The sequence below is a fragment of the Siniperca chuatsi genome, linkage group LG24 (assembly GCF_020085105.1).
Source record: "Siniperca chuatsi isolate FFG_IHB_CAS linkage group LG24, ASM2008510v1, whole genome shotgun sequence".
Lineage (NCBI taxonomy): Eukaryota > Metazoa > Chordata > Actinopteri > Centrarchiformes > Sinipercidae > Siniperca > Siniperca chuatsi.
The window spans coordinates 14,182,276-14,199,099 of record NC_058065.1 but is presented as its reverse complement, the minus strand read 5'-3'; the positions used below and the strand labels follow the sequence as shown (position 1 = coordinate 14,199,099).

Genomic DNA, 16,824 nt, shown 5'->3' with positions numbered 1-16,824 from the left:
CTTTTTACTGCATGACTAATGCAACGCCGCAACTTCTCTGCCCGCATGTGTGTCTCTCGCTCTGGTAAACTCTTATCAAAAAAGTGTGGATTTTATTTTCTAGCAAACATCATAACTCTGGCCTGGAGGCTACAGTGAGTGCATCTAGGAAGGGGGGGGGGGGGCTGCACGGAAAAGTGAGTTGGGATTTGGGTCCAGAAACAAGCACATCAGCATCTCGTCCTACAGCTGAACTTCACTGCCTCATTGGGATGCCACTGGTGAGAGCTGACTGTCTTTACCCGGGCACAGCCTGTGAGGAGAGCCTCCCCTGCCCGCCTCAGGCTATCCTGACAGTCACAGACCCTGTCCGGAGGAATTAAAATCTCTATTTATCAGGACTCGACTGAAGCTGTGGGGACTGGCCGGGGAAATGGCACACAGTCGGCTTCTTCCAGCAGTGGGACTCTGATGGAGAGTTCAACACGCTGGGGTGTGCCCGTGCAGGTTGTTTCTTGACAGCATGTGTGATGTAAAAAAAAACCTCATCCCAGCTTCACACTTTGTTTTAGTGCTGTGCCAGCACCTGCATTATCCTGAATGTCCATTCTTTAATCTCATGCTTAAAAGAAACATCCAAAGAGCAATTTAAGACTGATCCTTGAATACAAGCAGTGTATGTGCATGTACAAGTGTGTGCCTGTGTGTGGATCCACCCTGCTGAGCGCTGCTCCCCATTAAAGCAGGGACTGTGTCGCCTCCTGCAGCTGCTCTCCATCACAGCAGCAGTAGGCAGCATTTCCTCTGACAGAGAGGGAGGACCGGAGGGAGGAATCGCCATCGCTCCTCCACAATAAAGCCGAAGCGCCCGCAGAGCTGAGATCAGATCTCTACTGACCTCTGTTGGTGAAATAATTTACAAGTTATGGGGGCTGCCACAGTCATGGAAATCCACTGAATCACAACCTGCGGCTCACGCAATTGTGAGCAGATTTTAAACATTTTTTTAGTGGTGGAAAGTACATTTACTCCAGTACTGAACTTAAGGACAATGTATATCATGTGAGTGTTTCCATTTATTCTGCTACTTTATACTTCTACTCCACAATATTTCATTTGGAAATATTGTACTTTTTCTCCACTGCGTTTATCTGACAGATACAGTTACTTTTCAGATTAAGATTTTACTTTTTTTTTTTTTTTAAAGTATGATGAGCTTTACGGAAAATACAGTGCATTGTTACAGTGGTTCCCAACCTTTTTGCCTAACCCTTCCAAAAAAAAAAAAAAAGACAGTGTCTAGTTGGAGCTCCTTGTCATGTTTCAGATGTTTGTAAGCTGTTAGCAGTTGTTACTGCAAGTGTTTGAGGCCCGAATAGGTCAAATTGTCCAATATTTCGCAAAAAAAAGTAAAGATTAGATAAAAACATGTTTGTATAAAAACCATTAATCTTCTCATGTCCCCCCAGGTTTATCTTGTGACCCTATGAAGGGCCCGACCTGTAGGCCTGTCCTTGAGCAGCTGGTGGGTGGTGCTAGTAAAATCTACTTACACATTGGTGCATCAGTATTAACAGTATTATAATGTCATATATAACAATAATAACAATAATAATAATAATTCTGTACTTTCACTTAAGTAAGATTTTGAATGCAGGACTTTAACTTGTAATGGAGTGTTTTTTCTTACCTACTTTTTCTTAAGTAAAGGGTCTGAATACTTTTTCCACCTGTGCCATTTTTTTTTTTAAAGCAGTGCCATCACCTCAGGGGTTAGGTGGTGATGATTATGGGGGCCAACAGCTGCAGTTTGTGAGCAAAATCAAACCAAGCTGTACGTTATTAAATGACACAAAACTGAGAAAACAGAGAAAGTTGGTTATTGGGCCCCAATTTGAAAAGAGGTTGATGATTCAATGACAATTTCAACCACAAGGGGGAGCCCTTTCACAAGACTAGCACACCTACTGTAATATGTCGCAAAGTTTACGAAATCTTCACTTGCATCCCTCGAGCCGGGTTGATGGTTAGTTCAGTATTTCAACATGTTCTCTGCTTCCGACGTTTCAGTTATGTTTTATTCGGATTCGGTTTGAAGTGGGGGACCTCCTACAACCCCGACTCCCTCATCCCTTTTTTCAGACTCTTCAAAGCCCAGCGGGTCAGCTTCTCCCTTCCCCCTTCTCACCGCGAGCTGCGTCAATTAGCCACAATACAACCGGAAATGAGGAGCTTTGCCTTCAAAGTTGAGGTTTGACATGACGCGGCCCTGGAAATGCTCCATGCATTTTTGTCACGGATTGAAATAGACTTCTTTTCAATATGGTAGACGTGCTTCCTATAAACTTAGGCATTAAATTTAAGCGTTCTGAGCACAGCTTTAAAATACAACTGTGCCCTAATAGAGTTTGGTCATTTCAGTAGTACACAGTTGATTAAAAAAAGAAGAGAAATCGGTATATTATATGGCATAAAATACTGTATGAATGCAAAGTTTGAAAAAAAAAGATATAGAAAGTATTAGGGAACATGTCAAGTACAACAGCAGAAGGAAAACAGATGAAAAACTACAGTATCTAAATACTCCAAATCAAATGTATTGACACAAATATCATGATATATGCAAAGTGACAGATGACATACGACAAATTAGAAAAATGATAGGACATGGAAAAGCAATGTGTCTAGTAGCCAGTGGAAAATGTGTGAAAGTCAGAAAACAGTTAGCTGTTAGAATGAAGCTGTAAAAAGTTTTTTTTTTTTTTTTTTTAGCCATTGTATTTAGAGATTGTATTGAAATGGCCTACCTAAAAAGATGTTCATTAAATGTAGTTGATATTTTCACAGTCGGCTCTTATGACAATTCCCCTCAATTATTCGTCAACGTTTTACTTTGAAGGTAATTACCGGAAGATCGGTTTTTATTGTCGTTAGCTTTATGGCGGTCTTTTTTTTTTTTTTTTTTTTTTGAGCAGGGATTTAGGAATGTGGAGACCAGCAGCTACGTCACCCTCAAATCGCCTGGGGTCCCGTCGTCAGAAAACTTTTCTAAAGGCTATGAATTAGTAACACAAACCCTCCGGTAAGTTGTTTTAATTGAACCCTGCAACACATACCTCAACATTTAATAGTCACAATTGTTGGTGATTTATAATAACGTTACTGTATTACGTTGTTTAAAGTTTTGCCCAACACGTTGACTAAAAGATGTCCGTTAGCTAGCCATACAAGAACGGGTTTGAAAGACGTGAGCCATCATAAGCTAACCTAGTTACTTGACTGAGACGTGTAGAGAAGTTACACATTTTGTGAAACGTCTTGTTCATCTAAATAGTACAAAGTACGTAGGAAGACATCTTAACCGTTGCTCAGGCAAGTTTAAGCATGTGTGCCATTGTTTAGGTTGAGGTCAAGCAAGGGGATAAAAAGCCTGCCCCGACATGAAATGATTGTTTCGGAAACGTGATGCCGAGAGATTAGCGGCACTTACTGTTAGCAAGGAAACCATTTTCGCTAAACCTCCTCGCGCTCATTTGCAGGTAAGTTAGGTTTGCATTTTATTTGGTTTTACACACCGCTTAAGTCTGGTGAGGGGATATTTGTGACCATAAAAAAAGATGCATTGCTGTCTTTCCCACGGGACATAGCTCGTCTTCCACACGCTGTGTGGACACATTTGCTGATTGCCTGCAGTGTTTTGAAAACATTTCTCTCTCCCCCCCACCCCCCAGGGACGCTTGTCTCTGTCTCCATGGTAACGTGGCGGACGCCCAGCCTCGCCGTTGTCGTGTTGAGCTGCCTGTAAGGGGGCGGAACCGGAGAGGAACGACGGGTCTTCGTTTTCTTTCTAAAGGCAAAAGGCAAAATCAGGCGAAGATGGTAAGGAGAGTACGGCTGCATCAGGACAGCAACAGCATTATAGGTAGATGGAGACTAAATCGGCAGTGGTGGAATCTGTGCGCTGCTGTTTTACCTCGCCAAAGCAGCTGCTGCTGCTGCTGGCTGTCCTTTTTTTCTTTCACCCGCACTTCCTGTGATTGTGTGGTGCATATAGGTCATTTAATGCTAATTGTTTAGTTTTGCACAATGTGTCAGTTTTAAATGTGGCTGTAGAATCTCTCTTTGGTCTTTGTTTCAGCCATTTCACGACGGAGCCTACTACCCCTACACCAGTGACGCCCAGGGGACCCAATCATCAGCAGGGATCCCGTCCCTCCTGAATTCCCCGCTCAGCCAGCACTCTGTAAACGGCCACTCGGTACCTGCACCAGGCATGACTCCATCCAGCGGAGCCTCCACCATCCTTCCTTTCAAGTTCCGCCCGCGCAGAGAGAGTGTGGACTGGCGGCGAATCAACGCAGTGGACATAGACCTGGTGGTGAGCCAGCTGGATGTGGACGCCCTTCAGGAGCACATCAGCACAGTGACTTTCTGCAGCTTGGACGGGGAGAGATGTCAGCGGTGCCAGAGCCCCGTGGACCCGGCTCTGGTCAAGCTCCTGCAACTGGCCCAGCTCACAGTGGAGTGGCTCCTCCACTGCCAGGAATTTCTCACCCTCGGCCTGCATACGGCGGAGGAGAGGCTGGCGGCCGCTGGCAGGGAGCGTGAGCAGCTGCTGGCTCAGCAGAAGAAGCAGGAGGAGAAGGTGCAGACGCTAACCGCCGAGCTCAAGCAGAGGAAGAAGGTTATTCGCACCCAGCAGTCCCTGCTCGCACCACGAATCATCAGCAGCCATAAGGTACCGCTGACACGCTAAACGCTCGCTCTCTGGGGCGTATCGGTTACCGTTTCCATTTGACATATGTATGGCAAGCAGACAGCTAGCTCCATCATCCCCACCCTCTGTGCTCCTCCTCCTCAGAGCCCCCACTCGGGCATTGTTTCCAAGATCTATTCACAGCTCCGGCTTTGTGCGTTTCACATCAGGGTTTGGGGGGGAAAGGGAAATAATGGAATGCTTTTATCAGAGCCTGACAAAATTTGGGTTCTGAAAACGGTTGTTATGTACTGTGAAACCTGCCATGGCTGCGTTGTTTTGGTATGGTTGTAATAAGCTGTGTTTTCAGACTGGCAGAATAGGATTTAGAGCCGCAGAACAGATGGTGTCATTTGGTGGCAATTAGTTTTTTTTTTTTTTATCCACTTACAAAAGGGTGACAAGAGCAGTAATCAAGATGACTGGCTGACTCCCGCCTCCCCCACCCTCATATATACATGTCCCTGTAGAGCATTTTGTCCTTTTTATTGTTGTTGAAGACATTTGTGTATATTAGATACTGTTGGTTTATCTGTTGGATCCATTTGACTGTAAATGTAGTCTCTGTTAGGTAGTGCAGCTCACTTACCATTAGGTTATTTATAGCATAAATCAAAAATCTCCTGTTCTTCAAGTGTACGGCTGCCGCTGACCTGGCCAAGCGGTTGCCAAGGCAACAGATATAGTGTGTCATGACAGCATGTGGTTGCTAGGTGTGCGCTAGAGGCTCAGCTAACAGAGGTGGCTCAATAATTGATAAAGAGGCCATGTGTTTGTGTCCTCTGAGGACCTTTGGCATTTGTTGCTTGTCATAGGTAATGTCCACATTTTTAGCAAATTAACACACTGGGCTCTCTTTGAAGACTAATTTAATTTCACTTCCAATTTCCACAGTTATTCCAAACCCTAATGTAATTGCATCACTCACAGACCCACTCATTGTAGCGGCACACTTCTCCGTGTCATGTGGCTGCCTTTGAATCTTTCCTCCATATGGTAAGACAAGAGCAGCAGGTTTACCACCGAATGAAGTCACAGGCACAATGAGCGGCAGAGTTAAATGTAGCATGTGATGTGTGTGTGTGTGTCAGCATCTATTCTAGTTGTTAAGTGTTAGTGAGCTGGAGTGTGGTGACGCCTGCCGCGGGGAACAAATCAGCATCACTCACGCTGTCTGTCTGTTTGGAAAAACATGCCTGAACTCAGCGGATGCTCCTGTTCGGAGCGTAATCAGCGTTGTTATGTTGACCTGGGCTTTGTCCGAAACCTCATTCACCGCTCCCTGTATAATAGACAGGCAGTAGTAAGCACTCTTACGAATTATCATCATTTTGTGTTATCACTGACCGGGGAAATGTCGCACAACTGTCCATTTAAAATCTATAAAAAGTGACTCATTGCATCGTGGGATTGTCAGCAGAAAGTAGTGTGCATACTATGGATGCTACTTTTTTTTGTTACATTTTAGGAATTTTTTATGGATAAATATAAAACAAAAAATGCAAATCTAGAAAACTCAACCAAATTCAGAAACAAGTGGCAAATACACACACCACACAACCGTTTGTGTACTTGGTTTTGTTTCCTGTATTTGCATTGAATACTGTTATGCTGCATATGTGTTGTCAGATCGATGAATTGCCTGTGTTATTTCTTTGTACAGTTTTTTTTTTCTAAATGCTGTGTATGTGTTGTTGAATTGGTGAAGATGTTTTCTTCATCTGCTTGTGTTTTGTCTCTTTGGATGTGTTTTCTTAAGCTGCAGTGTGTTGTGCTCTCAGGGCCACCGTAAAACAGGGAGTGATTTCGGACACAGCCCTGATTTGAGTGACTGCCTATTGATTCGTGAACCAGTTGTTGAAGTACAATGAGAGTGAAATGTGAAAAATATAGTGTATATACTGAATAATGTTATGAAAATACTGCCAACTTAAGTATTAATCATTATCAAATTCAGACCAACATCTTACTGATACTTAAGGTCATCTAAACTGTGCTGTCAGTTTTCCTGTTTCCGAGTCAACATATTTTTTTTGTTTCTTTTAGTGTCCACAGTGTGATAAGTCCTTCCTCAATTCCTCCTTTCTCCAGAATCACATGCAGCGCCGCCACCCTGACGAGTATGAGATCCGTAAGTCAGCCAGTCATAAAGGTTTGCTGAGCAGTTTAGTGAGGGATAGATTGAGAGAGTATGATAATACATGAACTAAAGGTAGGAGTCAGGAGGACGCATTGAACAATTTTAGGATGGAGTCTCGTGAAGATGTATTTGCAGGTGAAATATAAAATATTCCCTCACATTGTATTGTTACATTAAATATCTTGGTTTTTTTTTTTTTTTTTTTTTACTTCTTTCCAGAATTGCGGTCAGACAGTGAGAAGAAATCTCAGATTGAAAGCCTCAAATTGGAGATCAACAATCTGAAGGAGCAGATTGTTCAGGAGCAACATGCCTTGCAAGTCAAAACAGCTCAGGTAGGAAAGCCGGACCATTGTGATAGAGCTGTGATCGACTGCAAATTTATCGGGTACTATTATGAGTAATTTTTAAAGAAAAAATGCCAAACTTTCTCTAGTTTCAGCTACTCAAATGTGAGGATTTTATGGGTTTGGGGCTTTTTCAACATGTCGTCCAGGGGTTTGGGAAATAATGTTGGGCTTTTTGGGGGGGTTTGTATTATTTTCTGACATTTTACAGACAAAACGATGAATCGATTACTAAAAAAATAATAAGCAGATTTATCGATAATGAAAATAATGAGTTGTTGCAGCCCTACATTGTTACATGAGCAAGCTTTGCTTCAGTTGTCAGTAAATTACCTCTTTATCTTAACCTGTTTATGCCGTTTCAGGTTTACATATTGAAAGCTGATTTTGAGTAACCCTTTTAAAAAAACAACTTTCAAAGTTTCTACTTTTATGCCAGTCCTTTCTGGTTTCATAGTGACTGAGTTTTTTTTGTTTGTTGTTGTTGTGATTGCAGGAAAAAGAGCAGCAGTCCATGCACAAAGACCTGCTGAGAGAGCTGGACCGTTTTAAGGCTGAGGAGATGGCACGCATGGACAGAAAGATAGAAGACAGCAGGGATGGCATGCGCAGGGAGATGGAATTTCTTTACACCCGAAATATCCAGGCTCTCAATGTACGGAAATGATACATGGCAGCGTTTCCCACAGAATGGCAGTGTAACTGTGGCGGGGACAGCGATGGGGTGGGGGGATTGGGGTGGAGAGGTTAATATTTATCTATAGAAAATATCATATATAGACATATAGGCTATAATATTTGAAAGAATACATTCATATATTTCCCTATTTCTAGAATCTTCTTTAATCTGCTCACCTTGCTTTCAGTTCTCTTTTCCCTACACACACACACACCTACACACAACAGCAGGTGAGCTGCCTGTGGAGGCATGATAATAATTACGTAGCCTATCAAAATGATCGAAACCAACGATGACATCGGCATCAACGAGTGCAGAAATGAGAGAGAGAGAGGCTGAGCGAATCAATGCGCTAAAAAATAGAACATCAATATGTGGCGGTCAATGTCAACGCTGCATATAGGGATAATCCGTTCAGTAGCTTCCTAATAGTGTTTTACATTACATTTGGTCTTCAGGATGTCTTTTATTCATGTCTTTTTTTGTTATTTCACATGTATTTTCATTCATAGGAAGCAAATCAGAATCAGACAGCCAAGCATGAAAAGTCAGCCAGCCCTGTTCACTCGCAGCCAGAGAGAGATCTGAACAACTACAAAGAGATGCAGATACAAGCCATCCAAAAGCTGGAACACCAACTGAAGAAACAGGTCAGTGGAGAGGAGAGATATTGTTTTAAAGCCTAGAAGTGAATTAAGTTATTTTGAGTACAAAAATATTCTCTTCTAGGATAAAAAGTGGGAATCCAGGCTGCAGGAAATAAAGGCTCAACACGAGTCTGAAAAGAATCAGGTATGTTGTAGTATTTGTCATAAATATCATGCCATTAAAGCATCTATAAGTGTTTGTTAGAAATCAGCCAGCTGGAAAATGCATCCTCCTCCCGTCGTCTTCCAGTTGCTGAACGAGCTGAGCAGAATGCAGTCGTCTGTGTCCGAGCACCAGGAGCGCAGCCAGTGGTTGCAGCAGGACATGGGCAGGCGGCTGCAGGAGAAGGAGCAAACCATCAAGGCTCAGAGGGAGCAGGTTAACACTGATTCCCACTCACACAGCCATCAATGTCCACTGTTATTATGTTGGGAGAGGAAGTGAGGCGGGCGGTCAGCCCTTGTTCAGGATATCCTGTATTTGCTACATGGGTTCAGATTGTGGTGTATTGCGACATGATGATACTGTACATTTGACAGGAGCCACAGTTAACAGGAAGCTGATGCTTTTCTTGGAATAGCTCCACATTTCTTACTGAAGATAGAAGATTAAGTGGCTGAAAACTTACAGTATGTTGTATGACATGCATCTCATATTAAGTTGCATTTAAAGTTAAAATCCTGAAGCTTTTAGTTCTGGTTGATTGGCAACTCCTGTGGTTACTAGTGGTAACAACAAGTGCGGTTTAATACTGTAGGCCCCAGAGTTCTTGGGGCAGCAAACACTCCTTGAGCAGCTACTTTGTCAGAAATAGGGGTGGGCACTATGGCTTTTTCTTACTCACCATTGGTTTAAGTCACTGCATCTCCCGACAGAACACCACAGTTGAATTTCAGCGTTACGTAACGAGTCGCCATCAACTCCTGTAACTTAACCTGTGTGTGTGCTAGCCTTGCCCTCGGTGAAATACAGGTAGCAGAGGAGAGGAGAGAAACTAGCGCGACCTGTAAATGACAGCAAAACGCAGTAAAGACTCTCACACTCGGCTGAAATGAAACGAGTACACATAAATTAGGTAAACAACATAAATAAAATATTTTGTTTCTTTCTTTCGGGGGGGTGTGCCACCCCCCTGCCCAAGGCAATGGTAGGGGAAACGCTGCTAAGGGATAGCTTCCGCGGTGGAAAAAATCTCTACCACTATATACCGTCATATCACCCAACCCTAGTCCGAAATACAGCAGAAGAGCAGCTAGTGTATCTGTTTACAGTGTAGCCAAAGAAACTCATGTTGTTTTTAATAAAGAAGTCAGTCAATAATTTATAATTAATTTTTCATCATGCCATAAACCACCATCTGATATCCTACTGCACACAGTGCCGGTAGTTTTGGAACGGTAAAAGGAGCTGGTTACCTTGCTGAGGAGGTGTGCAGCCTTGTTCCATTCCTCCTTGACATCTTTAAAAATGACCAAAAAATGACCACGTCTTGTTTTGGAGACACATTTTTGATAAACGATCGCCATGTGTTGCCAGTTGAATGCTTTTTCTTTTCTTTTTTTTATGAACTTTTAGAACAAGTAAATACAAAAACACAACCAAGGGACAGCTACACACAGGTCGAAAGCCCTCCCCATGATACAGCCACTGGCAGTCAAACAGAAAAACAAACCAAAAAGAGTAGCTGAAATTGTTCATTCACTGTCACAGTATGGGGATGTCCAATGAGTATGATTTATGAGGTAATTCAAATAAACCGTACATTGAGTTACTCATTCACCCACCTCATACACTCAAATAAGCATTAGCAGCAACTTAATACAGCTCTGTTACAGCTGTAGGAGAGTGAACAGCAAACAGTGAGGCTGATGTCAGTGAGATAAAATTACAAATAGTAACACTGGATTACATGCTGCATCGGTTCCTGTGAATCCCTCCTGCATAGGTAGTTAATTTGAATGCAGCGTGGGAATGGTGGAATTCACCACTACCAATAAAAACTACTATATAGAGAGGTAATTACAGAGTTATACACAATATATTGAACGGCTTCAACCTTCATTATGCATGATCATGAGGTATAATAAGTGATATTTTTTTCTACTTACAGATAAGGAATATTTCCTCACATCCACCCACCAAAGTAGTGGAAGTACCAGGTATGGATTCCTTTTCAGTTACTTTTTCATCAGAAACGTTTTTCACTGAAGGAAACTGCATGTAGGATCCTAATGCATTCATTGTATTCTCTGTTTTTCAGTCATTGTTAGTGCACCAGCTCCGGAGCCCAAACCAAAGAGAGTTGTACTTGGTAAGTTAGTAGAAGCCAGCTGTCATTAGACTTAGAAAAATTAGAAAATAAAAACATTGTCTCTCCCAGAGAGGCTGAGCATGTGCTTTTGTGCATGAAAGATTTACATAATGCAAACTCTTAATAAAACAGTGCTGTCACCACATTAGGCCCCCTCTCTTATTTTATGCCTTTGACCTCATTTGCTGTCCAATTAGAGGAGCCAGTCTCTGCTCCTAAGCTGGATCCTATACAGGAGCTGTCAGAAGAGGAGAGAGGTAAAACGGACAATAAAACCAACAGAGCCGGCCGACTGCATGCTGTCTGCATGGATGCATCAGTCTGTTGTGGGCAGCCTTTTCCTGAAGTGTGCCGGGACTGAAATAATCTTAGTCCACACTGACTTGAAAGGCATGACCTTAGTACGAGAAACAAGCTCATGGTCTGTGATATTCTGTGACGCCTGCCATGTCAGCACTGCTGATCATTTATGTCCACCCGTCATCTTGTTACCATGTTTGTGGCAAATAAACTTGTAGACATTCTCCTCTTGTGCCTGCCCCATTGCAGTCACATCCATCTACCCAACCGAACCTTTAGCATGGAGCTTGCTGTGAAAACTGGCAAATGCATGCTCATTGTTTTCTCCTTTTTGCCCCTGCCACCTGCAATTAGAGCCTGATTATCCATAAATGGCTGATGAAGTGAGATTTCTTTTACAGACTCCAGCAGCATCTCTGAGAGGAGGCCAGTGGAGAAGAAGCCTGAGCCTGTACCAGAGAAGAAACAGCGGGCGACCAGCAGCGCTCTGAAAAACACCAACATCAAGAAGAATATGCGGCCGGAGCTCGAGCAGGCTGTTATTAAGAAGCTGGAGTACCTGGGAGTCAAGCCTGTAAGTTCACACTTATAAGTAAGGTTCAGGAAGCTTAAGAAGTATTGTACAGCATACAATCTAAGAAAATACTCTTAATTGTTCTTTTACTTAACCTGTTTTATATTACTCATAATTTCCTGTACCTCCTCTCAGCATCAGAGTGGTGTGAAGAACAAAGAGTTCAGTTCCATCCTGGCCAAGGCGCATTCAAAGCGGGAGAGCATTGCAAAGGATTTTCCTGACTTCTGGCGCCATCGGGAGGAGATAGCCAGCACTATGGAGCAGAAGCTGGGCGGTCAGAGGAGAGGCAGCGACCCTGCTCCTGAGTCACAGGCCAGATCCAGGCAGTCAGTTCAAGGTGAGTCATCGAAAAGTCTCTTAGCACAGGAGATCATCTTCTTACTCTGCCCACAGACCAATAGTAACCGCACTGTACTACTTTGTGCTTTAGAGAAGTTCAGCTAGCTCGTCGTCACCCACTATTGCATTAGCGTCTTGTAAAAGGTTTTGACTGTGTGTGCATCCATCATTATCAGTCTAATCTGTGAAAGCTTGTTTGCCGCCACATAAGCTGAGTTAAGCTCTGACGCACTGTCAGTGACTGATCCACTAACTGTGTCTATATTACCCGTTTTTGTCTGCGTGCAGTGTTGCAGATCCGGCCTCGATCCAGTAGTCTGCCCTCCAGAGCGACCCAGGTGATGTCCGGACCTGCAGTCAAACAGCCCAAGACCCCCCAGCCGGCGCCAAGGACCAAGACCGCCACTCAACCCAAGACATCTACACCCAACACCAAGACCGCTCAGAGGACCTTCAAAACCAAGTAAAGAAAAAACTGTGTAAAATGAAATGGTTTCCTGTAGTTCTCCATAAATGTCTAATAGGTATTAATATGTGTCCTAGATAATTAAATTACAGTAGGATGGAGCGAGAATACATTACATATATTAAAAGATGTAAATGCAACCAAACCACAACACAATCACCCAAAACCACCTTCAGAGTATTTGACAGTGTTGCAACAAAGTTGATAAGAGAAGCAGCTGCATCTGAGGTTGCACCATACAAATTAGTAACTAAAAAGAGTTAAGATAGAACTTAAAATGTACACCTCCCCGAGTCATTCCTTATAACTGGTGTTATGGTGGATTGGTTAGAAAGACAGGAGAGAGTAATGATAGAAGATCCAGAGGATTTTCTATATTCTATTTACACCAAGAGCACATTGCATTACAGTGACAGACCACATCACTTGACATTTACGATGACACTGACATGCACGCTCAGCATTGTGCTGTACCGTAACCGTTAGTCAGATTAGAAGAGGGCACAATGTGATTTTATGCTGCATTTACTTGATAGGGGAATTGCAGCTGGCATCGCTTGGTTATTTGTAACAGAAACATGTAACTGCTAAGGTGCTAGGTGAAACGTGATTGCAGTGGACTTAGTTATAACGTATTTAGGGACGGTGCAACTGAACAAAGTGGTGAGTTTAGTGTGAAACTAACTATTTGTTACATAGTATGTGTTACTACGCTCAAACTTAGAATCCAACTTTTAAGCTGGTGCAACAGGCTGCTGGAAAGCAGAAAATAATTGAATTGTATAGTCATGATAAATGTGTATAGAGAACATATGTGGCCAGGTGCTAGTTATGAATCAGGTCTTAACTAGGATGACCGCAGCTGCATAAAACATCTTCTCTTTTTATGCTTCTAACAGCATGATTTTACCAGTGCCCATCATGTTTCTGAAAAATGTAGATTTAAAGGAGAATGGGATAAATGGCTGCACTTTAAGAATGAAGAATTTGGTTTAATCAGTCAGGAGTAGGCTGACTGCAATTTCTCTTAATTATATAACACAAATTCATGTCTTTAATGCAGACTGTAACCAGTATTTTATATAGCTTTAAAAAAAAATGTTGAATGATTAGTAAAAAACTGTTTCTCTGATTTCTGAGGACCCCTCCTTTCAGTTCAGATGAGGAATCTGAAGAAGAGGAGACCGATATGGAGGAGGCACAGCCCCGAAAACACCAGAGGGGCAAATCACCACAGACCAGACTAAACCAGGCGACCCCAGTCCAAATCAGAGCAAGCAAAGCCAGTCCAGTCCAGGCCAGGCAGGCTCCAGCCATGCACTCATTCTCCTCCAACCCCCAGCAGGCCAGGAGGTCAGTGGGTGGTGTGACCAAGACAGCAGTCACAAAGATGGAGAGCGATGAGGAGGAGGAGGAGGACGAGTGGTCAGAGGTCAGCGAGCTGCAGGAGATTGACCCAAGACAACTCCAGAGTCACAAAGACCAGAACGGCAACGTGGACAGGAGAAACTTTGGTAAAGGTAAGTTGTCCATTCTCCAAACTGTCAGCTCACACCATACATTCAAATAATTTGGCTCTATTTAGTCAGTCATAAAATGGGTACATTTGATAACGGTGAAAATGTATGTTTGCTATATTTGTCCTGATTAGTAAATATAGGAAAGTGGATTTGCTTGTAGATATTAGATTAGATCTTTTAAGAGGTTAGGTTCGTCACACTAGTTTGTTGTATGCATTCAGGGTTCCAGTGAATCGTTAATCGTTCATCATAAAAAGCTTATTTTGAATCACCATAGGTCTTAAATTTTGAGACGATGCCAAGATGTATGAGAAATCATATTAGGTTCATCACTACGAGCGACCCCTTTCACGCTAAAACTATTGATTATAGCTGCTTGAGTGTATTTCAGGTTTAGCTTCCAGGATATTCACTTTTTCAAACCCCCACATGCATTCAGGGAAACGCTAGCTGAGCAGTCGCCAAATTAAGAAGCCCTCTGAGTATAATATGTGTCGCACATTAGCCATCAGTCGAGACTGACTAACTTACTGATGAAATCAATCCCGTGAATCAATATCAGAGGTCAATAAAGATCAGTTCATCCAGAGGTGACAAAACGAGCTCAGTAGTATGTCAGTGTGTGATCTTTATGTTGAATTTAAACTGGAGTTTAAATTTAAAAAGTACCTTTTTTTTATAAATAAAAAAACTAAATGACAGACAGGCTATTTGTAACTTCAAGTTTAACAACACCAGAATCCACAAGGTCACTGGAAGATATAAAGGCTTGGATAGGAGTCAGAGGCACTGCAACCATACAGGAGACCAGTATCACATTTTGTTTGAATAAAAGAACGTGGGCATATTGAATAATGGGGAAAAGTACTTGCTAAACTACTATTTAAACCGTCAATCTATGTAAAAATATTCAGAAGGTTATTTGTGAATTAGGTGCCTTCTTGAATAATGTTTTACCTTTGTTTAAGTAATTTATGTTGCACTTCATTCCTGCCAGGTGTCATTACTTTGTCATCATCGTATTGTATATTTTGTTTGTACTCCATACTCTGTAAACATGGTCTTGGGTCTATAAAAATCTGAAGAATCATCAAGTTTGTGTTATATTATTTAGAAATGGAACGTGTATTAATGAAACCACATGAATGTATTTTATGACTTGTCTTTTCCTTTTTAGAGAACAAAATCAATGACCTGGCCAGACAAATGGAGAAGCAGTTTGCGGAGAGAGCGGTAAAGAAACCAGCAGGGGGCGTCAGCATCTTACCAGAGAGGAAGGACGAGGTTCAGGAACTCACGGTGAGATTCACTCTGTGATGGGACCTCAGTGCATAGCTTTTGTGTACAATGTTGCTAGCTTATTTGATATTATTATGTAGTAAAAAGCGGTGTTAGCCTCAAGCAAGTTATCCTGGATGGTAAAATCTTTGAATAATGTTTCTGTATGTGGTGACAGTACACAGATCTAGAGGAGAGCAGTGAGTGGATGGTCTCCTCCTTGGAGGACAGACAGGAAATGTCTAAACCAGCTCAGGGCTCTGGACCAATGAGGAAGAGCCTGGACTCACCCAGCACCAGCGTCTGGGGAACCTCCACAGGAAAGGCTGCCAAATCAGGTCAGTTTTTATGATCTTTATAGCAGGATACGTTGGAGTATAAATGTGGTTTTATAATAAAGTGCGATGATGGTGGTCTCAGCTGTATTTTAGACTTGTCCTGTCTGCAAAGTAAACAGCTGTTTTGTGCCCGGCAGGTCTGACTGAAGCTGGAACAGGAAGCACCCTGAAGAGCAGCCTGTGCTCCCTCAGTGACATCAGTGACTCCGAGGACATTAGCAATAAACACAATAGGCACTACAGCTGACCAGGTGATGTAGCTCTACGCTAAGCACAGACACAAAGACCTCAGTCAACTCTTCTGACATCTACAGTCCATGCCAAATAGCCATATTTTGTACTGTTATTATATGGAAGCTATAATACAGGGAGAGCAATACTTAACAAAGGGAATTAGGATTCCGAAATGGATTTTTGTATAGAAAAGAAGATCAGAAATATGTAAAAGATGAATGAGATTGCAGCTTTGGTTGACTTTCATTTTCAGTCTCACCTTATGCCTTGTGCCAATTCTTTGCTTGCCTTAGACCTTTTCAGTGTTCTGTTTTGTATATTCAATGAAATATAACCCACACTCCAAATGAGATACTGTATGTAGTTTGTGTAAAATTTTGTACATCAAATTTTATAATGCCTTCATGCGTTAAATGGAGCAATGAGATGTCATTTTGTATAGAAAGTATTTATACAAGCAATAAAAGATTTCTTTGTGGAATACACACTTTGAAAATTGTTACATGATACATTACAGTCTAGGCACACGTAGTCAAGCTTCTTTCTTTCTTCAACAGAGCACAATAACCAAACTGATTTAGTACAAATTTCTTCACACTTCCAAGCTTTGATCATTCACATTTTCAGCCATGCAGGATTTCATGAAGTTATAAAGTCAGCTAAAGGTCTGCAGACCATATGTTAACAATTAGAATTAGTGTAAAAAGAAAAAAAGAAAGACATGTATCTGTTTTTCCCCCCAGAAGAATAAAGATCTGTTTGAAAGGCCCTGCTCGGGACCAGAACAGGTGGTGAGCCTCAGCATCTTATTCATTCATCAAATATTCATTATCAACACAAACCTGGCAAATAAACAATTTAAACTTGTTGTCACTGCACAGTAGACATATTAATTGCACAAACCAATGGCAA

General features: G+C 42.1%; 1 protein-coding gene across 5 annotated transcripts; it reads left to right on the top strand.

Annotated features, from left to right (window-relative positions):
• The first annotated feature begins 2,659 nt into the window (after window positions 1–2,659).
• dzip1 (DAZ interacting zinc finger protein 1) lies at window positions 2,660–16,397 on the top strand. Of its 5 annotated transcripts, none has more exons than XM_044188247.1 (19): window positions 2,660–3,061; window positions 3,711–3,858; window positions 4,118–4,717; window positions 6,782–6,866; window positions 7,095–7,210; window positions 7,719–7,877; window positions 8,414–8,551; window positions 8,631–8,693; window positions 8,799–8,927; window positions 10,660–10,708; window positions 10,810–10,860; window positions 11,058–11,117; window positions 11,562–11,734; window positions 11,870–12,074; window positions 12,365–12,539; window positions 13,698–14,062; window positions 15,240–15,361; window positions 15,519–15,678; window positions 15,816–16,397. In XM_044188247.1, the coding sequence occupies exons 2-19, from the start codon at window positions 3,856–3,858 to the stop codon at window positions 15,923–15,925; spliced, it is 2,763 nt and encodes a 920-aa protein (XP_044044182.1). In that variant the 5' UTR covers window positions 2,660–3,061; window positions 3,711–3,855; the 3' UTR covers window positions 15,926–16,397. The 5 variants fall into 5 exon arrangements, with proteins under 5 accessions (XP_044044182.1, XP_044044183.1, XP_044044181.1 ...); XM_044188248.1 differs by having other exon boundaries at window positions 2,665–3,061; window positions 6,827–6,866; window positions 13,683–14,062; XM_044188246.1 differs by having other exon boundaries at window positions 2,666–3,061; window positions 13,683–14,062.
• The last annotated feature ends 427 nt before the right edge of the window (window positions 16,398–16,824 follow it).